Source organism: Necator americanus, chromosome X, assembly GCF_031761385.1.
Source record: "Necator americanus strain Aroian chromosome X, whole genome shotgun sequence".
In the NCBI taxonomy this organism is placed as follows: domain Eukaryota; kingdom Metazoa; phylum Nematoda; class Chromadorea; order Rhabditida; family Ancylostomatidae; genus Necator; species Necator americanus.
This window is the reverse complement of record NC_087376.1, coordinates 6,849,470-6,865,424: the sequence shown is the minus strand read 5'-3', so window position 1 is coordinate 6,865,424 and position 15,955 is coordinate 6,849,470. Positions and strand designations below refer to the sequence as shown.

Sequence of the window (15,955 nt, the reverse complement as noted above, 5' to 3'; positions counted from 1 at the left end):
TCATTGTCCATATGACTTCATCCAGATCCGTTCATCTTTTTTTTTTCTTAAAGTATCATTTCTCGAATTCTCATTTCTTCAATTTCTAAAACTTTTTCGAGCATTGAATATAATAAATGTAACAGCTAGCTCTGAATCATATTTTGTGTTCATCGTGTGAGGTCTTTTCTCCTTTCCTCTCGTTTCCCATAGCATTTTTGCTCATCATAGCGGCCCATAAGTGACGGAAACAGCTTCTATCTATTGCGCTAACAGTGTGCGCTTGCGTGTGTGTGTTTTGTCATGGACACGAAAAGCATCAAAAGCATCAACTTGGACGATATTTTCCCGTCTGAAACCGTACACGTCGAACATACGGAAAAACGTTCTCATACAACTACTACCCATGTAAGTCTCTTTTTTTTTCTTACCATCTCATGTGGATTAATCCCAGTCTTATCTCATTTTTAACACTTTAATGATCATTTAAGACTGAGAACGTATCAAGCTACTCGTCGACGTCTGTGATTCAGAATTCTCATTCGATTCATAGTGTGGAGGTAGGTGATAAGGTTAAGAAATGTGTTAAACTAAAGAATCGTCAAATCATTACTGTAGTGGGATGCATTACTGTAGTGGGCTACAAAATAAATATTTTCTTCACTTCTTTGTTTTTCCAAAAGAAATATTTTCTTTATTTTCTCGTTTTAAATAGTAAATAACAGATAATGGAAAATATACTCTTGTTGTTGTTTGATTTATCTGCAAATAACTTTTAGCTCTCCTATCCATTTCTGAACTTTGGTAAACTATACGTTGAGAATGGCGCAAAAAATGAGGTTAGAAGTTAAAGAAAGAACAATCTTTTATGGACAGGGAAATTTATCGGAGACAATTACTTGGACACGACTTACTTTCACTTTTAAAAAAATCACGTTTTTTTTTTTAGTAAAAGCACGCCATGTCCACTTAATTCCTGCGTACAAATATATCAAAAAATTGGCAAAATACAAAAAATTGGCACTCTCAAACAGAAATAAAATCCTTTGCCAAGTGTTAGCATAGTGGCGTGCCTTTTGTGAATCTCAATATTCAAAACTAAAATAAGCTTTACTGCATATTTTTCAAATTTTCTTCCGATTTGGTTCCTCGCTCAATTCATCTACGTATACGCTTCTGAGGTAAAATCTCAAAATTCTATCCAAATTTTCAAGGATTCGGCACATAATTTCCCCATTTTTGAATTTTCTTCTTTTCTATATTAGTATAGAAGTTCTAATGAATAAAATAGATCTCAATGTTGCTGTGCTGTCAAAATTATACGTGTACGATACCAGATTCAGGAATTTAGAAAATTTCACCCTCGTCAACTTATATTTTATGAAATCAACGATACAGAAGAGAGCTACCAACAAAGAGACGTGGGAAAATTCAAAGACATCACTGCTGTTTTCATTGGTTTCATTTCTCGAATAATGGAATGCAATTATATATTCCTGTTAAATTCTGGATGAACACGTTAAGAATATTGAATGTTTTCTGTGCGCTTCTTTTCTATATTCTTTTAAGTTAGAATGATAAGAGAATAAATAAATAAATAAATAAATAAATAAATAAATAAATAAATAAGCAAACCACATTTTTTACATCTTCTTGGGAAATGTTTAGGATTTATCCACCTTTTTACGCACTGCTGGTGAGCGCTCTACTCTTTTAACGACCTTTTTTTGTATAGAATTTTTCAAAAAACAAATCCATCCTGAATTTGTCAATAGTAATGGTCCACACAGAAAATGCGAACACTACTGCAGGTACATCAGGCACCGGAACCTAAATCTCGTACCTCCCTGACAGAAGCATCGAAGATGGAGAACAACAACACCATTCAACATCGTCACACTATGAACGATGATGATCTTTTAGCATCGGTAAATTTTTCTATTCCTTGTCTAAATCAAATTACGGTATCGTCGTCGAATGCTAAAAATACAGAAGTTATAATATAATTCTCGGAATAAAATCCTGAAAATCTAACTTGGGCTTTCTTTTTCTCAGTTTTGAAGAATAAGCAAATGTCCTTTCACTAAAAAAAAAAGCGGTGAACATAGAGAGAAAAATTTTGGAAAAATTATCTAAGCTTAACTTAGAGAACAGCAAACAAGAACATTTGCAATATTTTCTGACTTCCATAAAGACGACCATCAAAGTCCATCTAAAATTTACTTGAGTCAATCCTAAATCCAATTATCCCCTTCATTTCTTTACTCAGAAACTGTAAAATTTAATTCTATGGGGTCCTAACCATGAATCTTTCATATCTCCACCTGAACATTATTAAGTGTCCACCCGGTGTCTGGATTTCATTGCATGAATCCAGAAAAAACGTCTCCACGCATATTCGAATACCAACAGAAAACCTCATTATCTGCAGATGACATAGAAAACAAACGATGGTGCTATGGCAGCCACGGTCCACCCATGGATCGCCGCTTCTGTATGTTATACGGATGAGATCCCGAAGAAAAATATGAGAAAATCCTAGGACACTCGCCTAGTGGACATATTCAACGCTTACCTCGCAAATGAGTACATCTCTTGCTCATTTATAGCTTAGTTTGTGTCCCATCCAGTCTCATACCCACTAGTTACCTCTCCCTTAGTTTCCTGGAAGTTAATAAGAGAAGGAAGTTGAACTGCTCTTAAATCCTTGTAATCCAACATTTTCTGGACGTCTGTGGCTCTCAATTACTTTCTCTTTCTCCGCAGAATTCAGTTCAGCTTCCCAGCGTGAGCGTTGACGTATATTCAAGCGCAGAAACTCGGCACTATCTTTTCTACATGGATTGCGATAAGCGGGTGCCCAAAGTTCATGGATTTGTTTTCCAAAAAAACAATTAAATCAAATGTAGCCGTGTTCATATTTAAAATAGAGCACTTTTTCAACTAATTGTCTGGATAATGTGTTCTGAAAATCTTATCCTCGTCATGGATTCACTTAAAAAGTCAACATCTTTTTAAGTAACATTTTTTGTCTTTAAAATATCTACAGAACTTTTTCATGATAAGACTCGATAAGACTATTATTTTACTGTGTGTAAATTAATTTTTCAGATTTTTGATGCTGTAAAACTTCCGGATGTTCACTACACTCAGGATCACCATTATGCTATCCAGCACATTGATGATGCTTTAGCCGGTGAAGAGACTGACTATCATTACGATGAATCATCTGTGATCAGTGAAAGTCATCGCTCATCCACAAATACAAATTATACCACAAATACTTCAACGGCTGGTATAAGAGTATGTTTTAGATTTAAAAAAAACGCTAATTTTCACTACTTTCTCCTATCATTCTCAGATAAGCGTCAATATTTTGACACTTGACATTGATTATATGTCTCTGCAGTCACTGACGTAACATTGATAATAAAATAATTTTTCTAAGAATGTGTCTAATCGCGTAGCTGAATCGGTGATGCAACAAGCAATGGACGACTTACAATTGGTTTCACAGGATGAATCCGATGTACGTTGACGTTATTATCCATCCCTAAGTATTTTCTTCCTTATTTCATGGGCTTTACTAAGAACCCTACAAAAACAATATGATATTTATGATCCTAATTTCTGATACTTATCATTCATCCAGAATTTTTATTGGATAAATTTCTCATCTCATTTTCATGTTTTTGACTGTTATATATATTTGCCATGTCATTACCTAAATTGTTCTTCAAGTTGAACCCTAATCGATAATGTGCAATGTCTCTTCCCGTTTCTGTTCCTTTTTCATTCGGGAAAGACTGTTTTTTTTTAGGAAACCTCTAAATGACAAGGTCTAGGTAAATATTAAAAATCGAAATAAAAAACTTGAAAAAGTCTTTGGAAGAGAATTTTCTTGCAGTACCAAATTTACATTGCTGAAAGTGTTCCTCTTAAAACGTACCTTTTAATTGTTTACTCTTAGCGACTGTTGTTTGTTTATTTAAAATGAGATCCGAACAGTTACAAAGCCGGATCGGTACGGTTAAGCATCCAAAAAATTTGGAATTAAGTTTGGAAGACGGCAGAAATAATCATTCTAAGGCCGTTCCTGTACTCCGGTATTTTTATTTGTTCAAGGAAGGGCGAAATAGTATTCTTATTTTAATACTATATCAAAAAGTCAATACTATACTGTATATTTCATTCAAATTTTGTCACTAGTAAATATTTCATCAAAAAGGGGTTCTCATTAGCTTGATCCATAAGTAATGAAGTTTCTTTTTAATTCAAGCTCGCGTACAGAAAAAAAAAACTAGTTAAGCGTTATTTAACAGTGCTTTCGGGTTTTTATGCTAATTTAATTTTTGTTAATTTTTAGATAATAATAATATCAAATACTAATATAATATAATAATATCAATAATAATACAATAATATCCACAAATCTTGTAATCCTAAATGTAAGGAAATGATGTTTGCAACAGTGTTTTGGGATAAATGATCATAAATTTTCCATTAAGTTCAGATTCATTTGACTATTACTGTAGTTAATACAAAAAAGTTACCTCTTTTCATGTAACAGCAGATTTAAAAACTCTCTCCTCACAAAAAAAATGAAAAAATAAAGATAATAAAGTTGTAGCAAATTAAGTAGGTTTTACAGTACGCAAATGAGCCAACGACGATAGTGAATCAAGAAAATGGTCGTTATGAACCGTATTCAATGTATTGCACTTACGTGGATTCACCTCGTCAGCCATCATCACGTCGAGGAACAAATGGTATGTTCGTTTTTAATATTAAAACTTTTTCTAAAATAAACCTCTGACATTCTCCGTACACTTAAGTGGTTTTTTATGCTCTCTGGAAGCTTAACTCTCTCGAAACAATGGTCGTTGTTAATCTGTGCAAATTTATCGCGTCTCGTCTTGAAAGGACACGTTACGTCGATTCACAAAACAGAACGTCTCGTGCTCTCCTCTCTTAACTCATTCCCATCTCATTCAATACATATAATTTGTTTATCGTTTAAAATCTCATATTTTTTCTCATTATTGTAATATCATTCGTTTAAATCAACTATTATTTAACAATATTATTCGATGACCACCATTAATATTAAGTATTTATTGATACGAAGTGAAAAAAAAACCTCTTATCCAAACTACACGAATGGATTTTGTTGAATGTGTCTGTGTCATCGTCTTGCCGAGTCATCGGATCGTCATAACTTTGAATGAGTTTTCTGGATGATATTTCTTCACTGTTCCTTCCCACCATTAAAAGATTGTTTTGCTCTTTTTATTATTTAATATAGATCCACATATTGATCAATTCTCTAATTCTTTTCAGTTCTCTTCTCCCTTTTCATACATTTTTTTCTGTAGTATTATTGGAATTTGTAATGAAATCCAGGAGAAATCCTTGAGAAATTGTCAGTATGGCATCCATTAAGCATTGGATTTTTTCTTCCCACCTATTATGTTCAAAAACCACTACCACTGGATGATGGTTGACTATATGTCTGCAACTTTGAACGAAATCCACGAACACCCGGCGATCTCGCCATTTATCATTAAGATATCCCAACGGGAATTTATTTCTTGATTATTATAATTAGCAGCCAATAATTATTTTTATAAAATAATTTACGTTATTATCTATACATTATCCTTCGACGATATAACACTCACATCATGGGAAGGATGTGAGCTGACTCAGCCAAAAGCACTCGTTAAACTCATTCTCCTTCCCTCTCATCCCTCTACAAGATGAAATCTAAACAAAGAGCACTTATAATGTGTAATCGAGCTGAATATGTGTTTATATTTGTGGTTTGAAAAGATGAAGTGTCCAAAAACTGCTTTAGTTGTCAATAACGTTGTTCCATCCAAAAATAATTTCAAAAATTTTGAATTATTTAGTACTTCTGAGAATCCAAAAAAATCCACACACCGATTAGTGGCCAAATATGTTTAATCTCAAATGAACGCAGTGTATCTTCGATTGCGGGGTGCGCAGTGCGTAAGTGGAAAGGAAGAAATGTGTGTCGAACAGAGCATAAGCTTGCGTTGCGGCGGATGCGTTGCGCTCAACCGTTGCAACATATTTGGCGCAGAGTATACATGGGCGAGATATTTATACACAATTGTCACCAAGCACCATCGAAAGCTCTCCTTTCAAATTTTCTAAAAGTTATTCCAAAGCGATTAGAACTTGTCATTCTACTGTTATTAAATTCTCATATCCTAACAGAAACTCTGTTATGCATGTAAAAGTTAGGAACGTAAGAATAACTATTCGTTATCAAGCTATAAAATCCTTTTTGCACATCTACATTTGCACAGATACAAAAAAGTACTGTACATTCTGTGGCGCCATAGATCCTCTCGAGTTTGTGACCCTTGTTCGACACAGCAGATCCACTTTTTTCAAAGGAAGTTAATTTAAGAGAAATGTCATCTGCTTCGAAATAAAAAAAAGAGAAAAAAACGTAAGAAGAGAAATACGTAAATCTCATTTATCTTATCAAGTTAGTATTAGATAAAAGTAAATAAAAAAAGGTAATGACAAAGGTTTCGCGCAAAAAATGTACGTCTAAATGTAGTTATGTAATTTTACGACTAGACGAAAGTACTGTATCTTCTGCAAGCTGTATTTCCTGTATTGATTTCTTTTCTTTTGTACAGATAATCGACTACGTACAATGACGTTGGACAGTTCAGTTTCTGCTACAGAAAGCAGAGTAGGAGGTTTTGATGTACATCATGATGATGGGAATTCTACTGTAAGTTTCAACCCAGGATGTCTAATCCACAACTGAAATTCTCCTGGGATATTTTGCATGAACCTTTTCTGCTCTGTTATACATGTAACAATATTTTATATATTAAAATATGTCTAGGCTGAAGAAATCAACCTGCATCATGATGAAGTCGCCTATGTCAGACCTAAACTCCAGGTTTCATAGTTAATAGCTTTGATTTGGTGTAATGCGTCGAATTATCTGTTTCTATTGTTGTAGGCTAATCCAGAAACAAAAGCAGCACCTCCGCCAATAAATTATCCAAAAAACACTGGTGATACGATCAAACTCCGCAAACTCAATGCGGAAGTAGCTGTAGCACGTCAACGTCAAGCACAACTCGCTGCTCAGGTATGATGTGTTCTGTTAGTGATGGGACCCTCATAGTAATGAACTCGAACACAAACAGACTACTGATGTATGCTTAGGAAGAGTCTAAGGATCTTTGCGTACTTAACACTTAACACTTTTTTACTTTTTCTTGAAGAAACTTAGCACATTTATGGATCAGCTGGCTGTCATCCTGAATAGCAACTTTTCGTTCATAGTTTCCCTGCACGTATTTTACATGGTTTTCTTGTTTTTCTTCCAATTCAGCATGGGTCACGAAACGATTGCGAAATCTGCATTTTGGCTCAGATACAGTATACTTGTTCTTGTGAGGATGGATACGATACGGATGGAACCATCCACACCTTCTTCACCTCAAAAGTGATAACCAAGATCTGAATGACTATTTTGTAGGGAAGTCGTTGTGCTGACACTTCCTGGTTCTTCTTTGCGGGATCTACAGAACTGTTCTTTCGACAACTATGACCATATCCTAGTACGAATAATCAATAGCAATGCTTCTCAGCGACCTTTAAAGGCATCACACCACGAATCTGAGGTGGTGCAGATTTCAGGTGGAGTATTCGTATAAGGGATAGTAGTTTATGGAGAGGATGGTGATTCCGTCCATTTCTTCGTAATTGCCGTAAAAAACGGCCAGCAAGATACGGCTTCAGGCATTCTGGCGCGCTATTTTCTACGAAGAGTTCGACTGGAGCGCGCCAGCCTTGTGCATGCGCCGCATCTTCCGTGCCGTTTTTTACGGCAATTAGGAAGAAATAGACGGAATCACCCACCTCTCCATATTCTACGGTCCCGTATACGAATACTCCACCTGAAATCCGTAGCACCTCAGAATCGCGGGCTGATGCCTTTAATATCATAAGCAATAATATCATTCATATCTAAACTAATCTAGAAACAAATGAAAAATATTTTCAAAAGATAAACTAAAAACTGAAGACAAACACTCCGAAGCGTGAGCCGAGAATAAAAATCATTTCAAGAAATCTCAAAATCCGCATCTCTTGGTAGTTTTCCTAAGGTTTATGGATCAAAATGTTCTTCCACAAAGGAGTTTCATTTGGGATCGTATGTGATAGCTATAATCCTAGTCATATAAGCTAAGATCCATTGAATGGAAGGAACAATCGACCTTTTTTTGAAAATTTCTTCGGAAAAGTGTTCTAAGTCATGTCCGAAACCATTTTCCTCGTCTTCTGCTATCAGTTGTGCATCTGCAACTAGAATTGTATGTAATATAAGTTTTTTACTCAAAAAATATCTTTCCTTGCTTTTATATTTGCCGAAATTATCAAACAATCTTCGTATTTCCTCCCGAAAAGAATTTTCACGATCCTGGAATGCACCTCAGTACAAGATTAATGTATTCGAGAAAAGAAAAATAACAAATAATTGAAAATAACGTATTAGAACATCACTATCCGGACATTTAATTCTTAATAAACTACCGAAAATGAATCCACAGTCGTGGTAAACCTATGAAACCGTATCCGAAGAGAAAAATGCAGGTCACTCATAGTTATTTTTTGGCTAATAAGTGACTATTTTTTATTATTTTAGATCGAACACGAAAAAGCAGAAGTAGAAAGACTTCGTCAATTCAAACAGCAAAGTTTGGCTAGAGAAGCTGCTGCCAGATTTCATCAACAACAATATAAGGTGAAGATTTATTTTTAAAAGTCTTTTTTTTTCCAAAAATCCCTCCATTTCTCTTATAGATTGGAACCGGTGTTGCCGTTCGTTCTGATAGTGTGTCAACCGATGGAAAAGCGTCGACAATACAGGATACACGCTGTATTTTCTTTTTAAAAAAAAAACTATTAAGTATTTTTAAATATGTTTCAAAAATTCAGTTATTTTACAGCTAGTGGAGATTCGATATATGATGAGGAACCGGTGAAGATAAGCGAAATCGCCGAACGTCAATTGAACAACGGGAATACGGTAGGCTTTTAATTTCAAAATATTTGAAATTCCATTCACACGTAACGCATTGATAGAAAAATTATCGTAAATTACTGTTAACAGGACGTTTTTCTTCCGTATACGTGAACAGTTGTCTTCACGCATCCAGAGGCACATTTCCGTGATTTTCTTCGTTTTGTTGAATCCGCACTTACTGCTACCGTTCTGTCTTAATCATTCTTGGTGCAAAACCATTTTTTCACTTAAAATCTGTCAATAATTGCAGACACATCAGAGATAGATGTTTTGTTTTTCATCGAAAAATGATGCGTTTGTGTTATCTGACAGAAATCAGAATAGCTGAGTGGCATCCACGAAAGCACGGATTCCAAAGGCCAGTGATGAAATCACGTCATTTTTCAATTTCTTGTCATATGATGTGTTACAAAAGTACATCACACATAAGCGACGGCATCTTCGTAAAGAGCACAGCAACTGAAAGCTGATTTCATCGATATAGCAATAATGGGGAACATTTTTCGCTACATATCTGTAGCATTCCATCATAAAGCTATTAAGTAGAATGATAACGTAACATTACAGTAGTGCAAAATCACAATTTAGTCTACTTACGAATGTGGATAACAATTGCTCAAAGAAATGGAAATCCAACATAGAGCATAGAAATTCAGACGAATACAAGTAGTGCAGTCTAAAAATAATAATAATATGAATAAAATTAATCGATTAGTAACTATAACATTGAAATAAATAAGCAAATAAATAAATAAAATATGGGCAAAGCATCCTTTAAAATGTAAAACTGCAGAATTAGCGCTTGTTGTCAATTTTTTGAAGGGAGAAAAGATATAAAACGTCCTTCTTATCTATGTCTTTCGAGTTTAAGGATTCAAGAATTTGTAGTTCACTTGCTTTTTTGACTACTTTCTGTTTAAGCACAAGGAATATGAGGGTATGAGGGTATACTTATAAGAAGAAGTGAATACTAAGTAAATTGTTACATAATTATGTGATCTTATGTAATTTTATAACAATAACAGAATAATTGTAAGTTACATACGTTCTGGACCCTTTTCATACAACTTTTTAACTGCATCTCTAGGATTGTTCGGTCAGTGAAAAGTCATGAAACATTCTGAATACTTATTAGAACAACAACAAATCATATAGTAACAATACGACACCAGAATTTAAAGGCATCACCCCACTAATCTGGCGTGGTATGGATTTTCATTGAAGTTTACCTATATCGGGTCGTAGATTATAAATACAGGGGTGGTTCCGCTCATCTCTCCCTGCATTACTGCAAACAAACGTGGGACGCAGTTCTTTACGACCTCCTCTATTGCAACGCGCCACCTTTGCTCTCCGCCCCCGCCTGCGATTCGTCGAATGAAATGAATTGCCTATCGGGGCGTCCGAATGGATTTTAGGTATACTTCAATGAAAATCCATACCACGTCAGATCGTGAGGTGACGCCTTTAAAGATAATATCTTGCAAGTGATGTTGAAATCAACCACTAGCAGCTCACGTCAATGGAGCTGGTTTTTTCCTGCACATTTCTCCAAAGGTTTACGTACAACTCATTCCACTGGTCATGAATTCTCTTCATTTTTACGCTTGCATCCTTTTTTGTACAGTGGTTAATCTATTGCCGACTCTAAATGCTTATTAGGTGGCATAGTCCTTCGAAACAAGAGACCGGAGGGAAAAAAGGTTCCGTCCTTTGAGAAACTACCTCAGAGTTATTCAGTATTTCTCCAAAACAAAACAGTGAGCTCCTAGCTGTCACAATAAGAGCAAAACTCTCCTATATCCATCTACAATTTGGGGAAAAATCACTACATAAGCATCCCTATTTCTTAGCTTCATTCTGTCTCTCTTTTCTTCTCTTTTTTTTTCTTTTCCAACTGAAAAATTACCTTGGACCATAAGGATGAGAAGCTTATTTTTTCAAGCATTTTAAAATGTGCAGTGGATCTACACCACAGACCTCATAAATTAGAATTTTTGCCCTTAGGAAATAAATTTTCCTGTTTTTGAAAATCAACCACTTACCACATGAGGAGCTCCTAAGTCTCCATTTCCTATTAGAAGGATAGATCAATTAATAATTTCTCAAACTCTTATTTTTATGAGATTACTGCAATAGACAAATTATAGAATACCTAAAACTTTCTTCTATAAAATTTCAAAAGAAAGGTTACTTCTATACGGAAATTTTCGCATAATGAATATATGATTATCACAGTAAGGAAGAACATAGTCAGCGTAACAGGTGATGGACGCATCGCGTGTCCAGTGAACGCGTGCACTAGCGTCTCTCCACAGAGCGCGACAAGATCTTCACAGCTTTTTTCTTCCTGTCTTTCATAGTTTTCCATTGTTTTCCTTCCTTCATGAACTAGTATATGGAAAAGATTCCGTAGTTTCGGCAACTTTTCATTTTTTCCGTCGCTTCTTTTCCTTTCAGCGAGCCTCTGAGATTTTAATTCCTGGGGATTGAATTTCCACTCTATTTCTTTGTGTGATTATATATGTATATATATATTTATATTATAGTTAGCGTTCTTGCAATCGTAGGAGTAGTAAAATCCCAAAATCCATATTAGAAAAACGCTCATTTTTCAGAACTATATGAAAAGTGGAAAGAAAATCCAAATCTAACGAACTGAAGTTTTTGAAGACAGGCCCTGGTGTCAGAAGGAAGTACTTAAAGGCAGCATATCATGAATCTGAAGTGGTGAAGGAATCCGCAGGGAAACCTAGAGATGGGGTTGTAGATTGCAGGATCCGGGGTGGTTCCGCTCATCTCATCCTGATCATCGTGAAAAAAAAACCGGCGTGGGAACCATTTTGATTATTACGAGGTACGTTAGAACGCTCCTCTATGCATACGTTCCGGACCCTTGGAAGCCTATTCATTGGTTTTACTTGAATAGCCTACTGAGAAAACGTCACTTATCTTCGACTGATCGCACCTGGATGCAACGCGTTGTAACTTAAATCGTCTTAAAAAAAAACTTCGTCTTCCTACGTTATTACGATCAGGTAGAGATGGGTGGAACCACCTCTCATCCCGCAATCTACAACCTTAACTCTAGATTCTCCCGCGGATTCCTTCACCATGTCAGATTTGAGGTATGCTGCCTTTAACTAACGGAAGGAGGTTTTCCTATCAATATGACTGTGAGGAATGCTGATCACGCAAAACTAGACAAAAAAATCGAACAGAAATGCTAAGATCTAAGAGAACCCTAGGAGCAAAAATAACCGCAAAACTAATGGAAAAGGACTTTGCTAAGAAAACTTAATGGTATTCACAAATTCTTCTATGAGAAAAAGAATGAAGAACTAGTAAGGAAGAAAAAGGAAAAGAAGAAGAAAACAGCACAGAAGACATTATCGCGCTCTGCGGAGACGACGCAGCGGTCGCGTTCACCAAGGACGCAATGCTTCGCGTTAACTGCCAAGTAACTGTTGACCAACTGTTATTTGTTGTTGTTAAGAAATTTAGAAGAAAAAAAAGATAATTGCAAATATTTATAGTTTTAGTAGTCCATAGTGTTTAGGGTTGATATTACCCTGAGGGTGTTTATTCTGTATGCTCTAACGCCAGTAAGATTACGAGTGCTCCTTAGGACGCTTAAATAACTATGTTAGAACCCTTCAAATCTAATTAGTTCGCACTTGATTACTTTCATTTAATCTGCATAAAACTACTTCTTAGCATTAAATCTCGATAAGTATTTTTTAACATTGAAATTAACATAAAAACTGTTTTATAGGTCTCAACTGTTGGAAATGTTAACATTGTCGTACCAGAACTAGAGATAGTTCAAGGATTTTCCAAGAATCGTCAAATCCGTAAAGTGATCATTGGTGGACATCAAGCTCCTACAGATGAAGATAAGGTAAGTTTCCACAGGAAATGGTGCTGTATTATCCAGAAATCATGATGTTCGTAGACGATACTTCTATTTGGACCGGTCGGTTCCGGCAAGACATCAACAATAAACAGCATGCTAAACTATTTGTATGATGTGAAGAGAGAGAATAATTTCAGGTGATCTTGTTATTTTCGAATAAAACTGATTATAAGCCTTTTCAATCGATATATATTAAAATTTCAGATTTGCACTTAGTGAAGTGACTAAGAAAACCGAGGCACTTACTGCTTACGTAATTAACAACACCGTCTTACCATTCAGTGTAACAATTGTTGATACACCAGGTGTTGTAAATATACATGACAATACGGCCGTTTCAACACTCATCAAAACGTGGTTCGAACAGGTATGCTCAGTTTAGCGAGATCTGGTCCCCTTCCGTTTTCGTAAAACCTCTCGAAAGCTTTCAAATACACAAAAATTTTGTAATTTTCAAATCAAGCAGCTCTTTCCATCGCCCATTTGCTATTTTAACTACCTTCGGGTTATATATACAGGAAGAAATCCGTTTAAGAGAACAAGATGGTTACGGGGACCAGTTCTCATCGACAAACATTTCTTCGTATTTCAAAAATGAATTTAAGAGGACGCATGCAAAAAAAATTATTTTTAAAGGAACTCCGAGAAGCTGGAGCTTTCCGACTGGATGTGATTTCCATCGTTTTGTCCCATAACGAGAGGGCACTCGGATGGCCGTTCATCAATGAATTGGCCGCCGTTAAACATATGCTTGGGGATGACCTCAAAACGAACGTTTTACCAATAATTACTAATTCAGAGGTAATGTATTACTTTGGTTTTTTTTCAGGCGATCATGATGAAAATTTCCAAAACCCTCTATTCAGATGAAATACAGAGGTTTCAACAATTTAGATCCATGTAGATCAACGGCTAATCAATATATTTTCCATTAGTGTTTTTATTCAGGTTCTGCCTCAGCCCGTTGCAGTTCGTTCCTTGGCGTTAGCGAACATTTCGTTTGTTGAGTACTACAAAGTAAGTATTCGTCCGTTTTACTTGTTACTTGAGTCAATTTTTACTTGCTTTAAAATTCAGTGCAACAATCTTGGATTTATGCCAAATGTAACTGAAATACCAAAACTGCAACACAATTTGTTCTTCAGCCATGGCATGGCATCTCTTGAAGCTTATTTCAGAGTAAGTTATTTTGCTTACAATATATTACATGTAGAAAAAAAAGCTGAAAAAAAAATTATTAAGGCTGTAAAAATCTGAATGATTTCTTTTTTCAGGATCTTCAAGAGCTTATCCATCCACTTCTTGCAATTCTACGAGGAGCAAAACGTTCTCCTTCAAACTATTCGTATTCTGACACAAATCTTTACTAGAAATTTGAAAAGAAAAAAAAAAAGCATCCGGTTGTTCCTTTTTTTGTCCCGGTGCTACCTAAACCGATTTGTCAGCGATTCACATCATTGTGGATAACTTTTAGGACATTCTAAAGCAGAATTTATGCAAATGTAAGCGAATTTTTTTATGTTACGGAGATTTTATTCTTTTTTTTTTTGCACATCTAAGAATTCAATTCCTATATAAATTGTTTATATGAATTATTTTGAGGTGATGCGATGTAGTTAGCGATACGTGACTTATATCACTAAGCTACTTATTGCTTTAAGAATTCCGATCATTTCTTACGCTGTTAGGATGGTTATTTAGAGCTCAAGAAATGCTGTGAAATAAAGTTATTATTTATGAAAAATGATTCTTTACGAAGATTGTAGCTGAAAGAGAAAAGATGAAGAGTTCTAGGAAAAAAAAATTCTATCATTTCTGAGCTGTAACGGATTTGAAGAGGGGAACATTAGATTTTTACAGGATTTTTTTTCTCTCCAATTTTTTTATGACAGTTTTAATTTTCATTCAACAAGAAAAGCATTTCAATTAACAATATAGTAATGAGAGCAGTTAATGATCTTCACTTATCAATAGGAGAAAGTTTTCTTTTTTCGGCTTGGAATTTAGGTGACAGTGAATTTAAAAATTGACGAGAATACAGCTTTGTAATATCGATCGAGGATCAACAAATAACATATTTTTCTGTAAACAATATTGTACGAACGTTCATTGGCAATTGATCATCAGGAAAATTACTGATTGAATTATTTGTTTATTATTAATTAGCTGAAATTTGAAATTGTACATTTAAAAAAATGATGCTACACATGAAATGTTTAACTTTCAGTGCTCATAACAAAATATGCTAAACAGAAACCATAACCGTGATGTGGAGACTTATGGGAAAGCAAATACAGTTCCACGCTCCTATAAAATAAACACTAAAGCATAATTTCAATTTTATATTTTACAAATATTTACCTGTGTGCAGAATAGAGGGCATTTTATGTGTTCCTCCCTGGTCCACTTATGTATAAGAAGCTAATTATGTTCAGATCTCCAATTAAAACTCGTTCTATTTACTGAAACTTTAATATTTATTTGCGAAAGACTGGATAGAATTATACTATCTTATGATTTTCAGAGAAAGAAAATCATAAGGATGTTGAGAGCTAAGTTATTTTATCCATGACGAGTAGATCATTACAGGTCTATGTGATCACCGTGATTTTCATCAATACTGATCTAAACTCTAGAAAAATCCACAGAAACTCGTGCGTGGACGCTCTCCTTCAAAGAAACACCTATAATAATTCATCCGATACCAAAAAATTTCGAACATTTACATCAAATTACATCGAATGAACTCGGATATAAGTGAACAACGAGGACATTCAAAAAGACGAACATATGGGTAGGTAATCCCATGAACTGTACAGCAGATATTGGCAGAGCTTAGGTGCGTTTTTACAGACACAAAAAAAAAATCGGACATCTCAAAGAGCTAGCAAAAAGAAACCACCGGTGCAACTATCATTGTTGCAAATGTTTGAAAAAAAACGAGAAACTGCGCAAAAAAAAACTAGGAGAAA

General features: G+C 35.0%; 1 protein-coding gene across 1 annotated transcript; it reads left to right on the top strand.

Moving 5' to 3' along the window:
• Positions 1-282: 282 nt before the first annotated feature.
• Positions 283-14,353, top strand: RB195_021676 (uncharacterized protein; the record flags this gene model as incomplete). Its single annotated transcript, XM_064208538.1, has 19 exons — positions 283-387; positions 471-539; positions 1,791-1,907; positions 3,091-3,282; positions 3,428-3,508; positions 4,631-4,748; positions 6,657-6,754; positions 6,872-6,928; positions 6,992-7,123; positions 8,687-8,785; positions 8,845-8,920; positions 8,991-9,070; positions 12,843-12,968; positions 13,023-13,120; positions 13,188-13,350; positions 13,620-13,784; positions 13,932-14,000; positions 14,061-14,162; positions 14,258-14,353. The coding sequence occupies 19 exons, from the start codon at positions 283-285 to the stop codon at positions 14,351-14,353; spliced, it is 2,043 nt and encodes a 680-aa protein (XP_064064419.1).
• Positions 14,354-15,955: the final 1,602 nt, after the last annotated feature.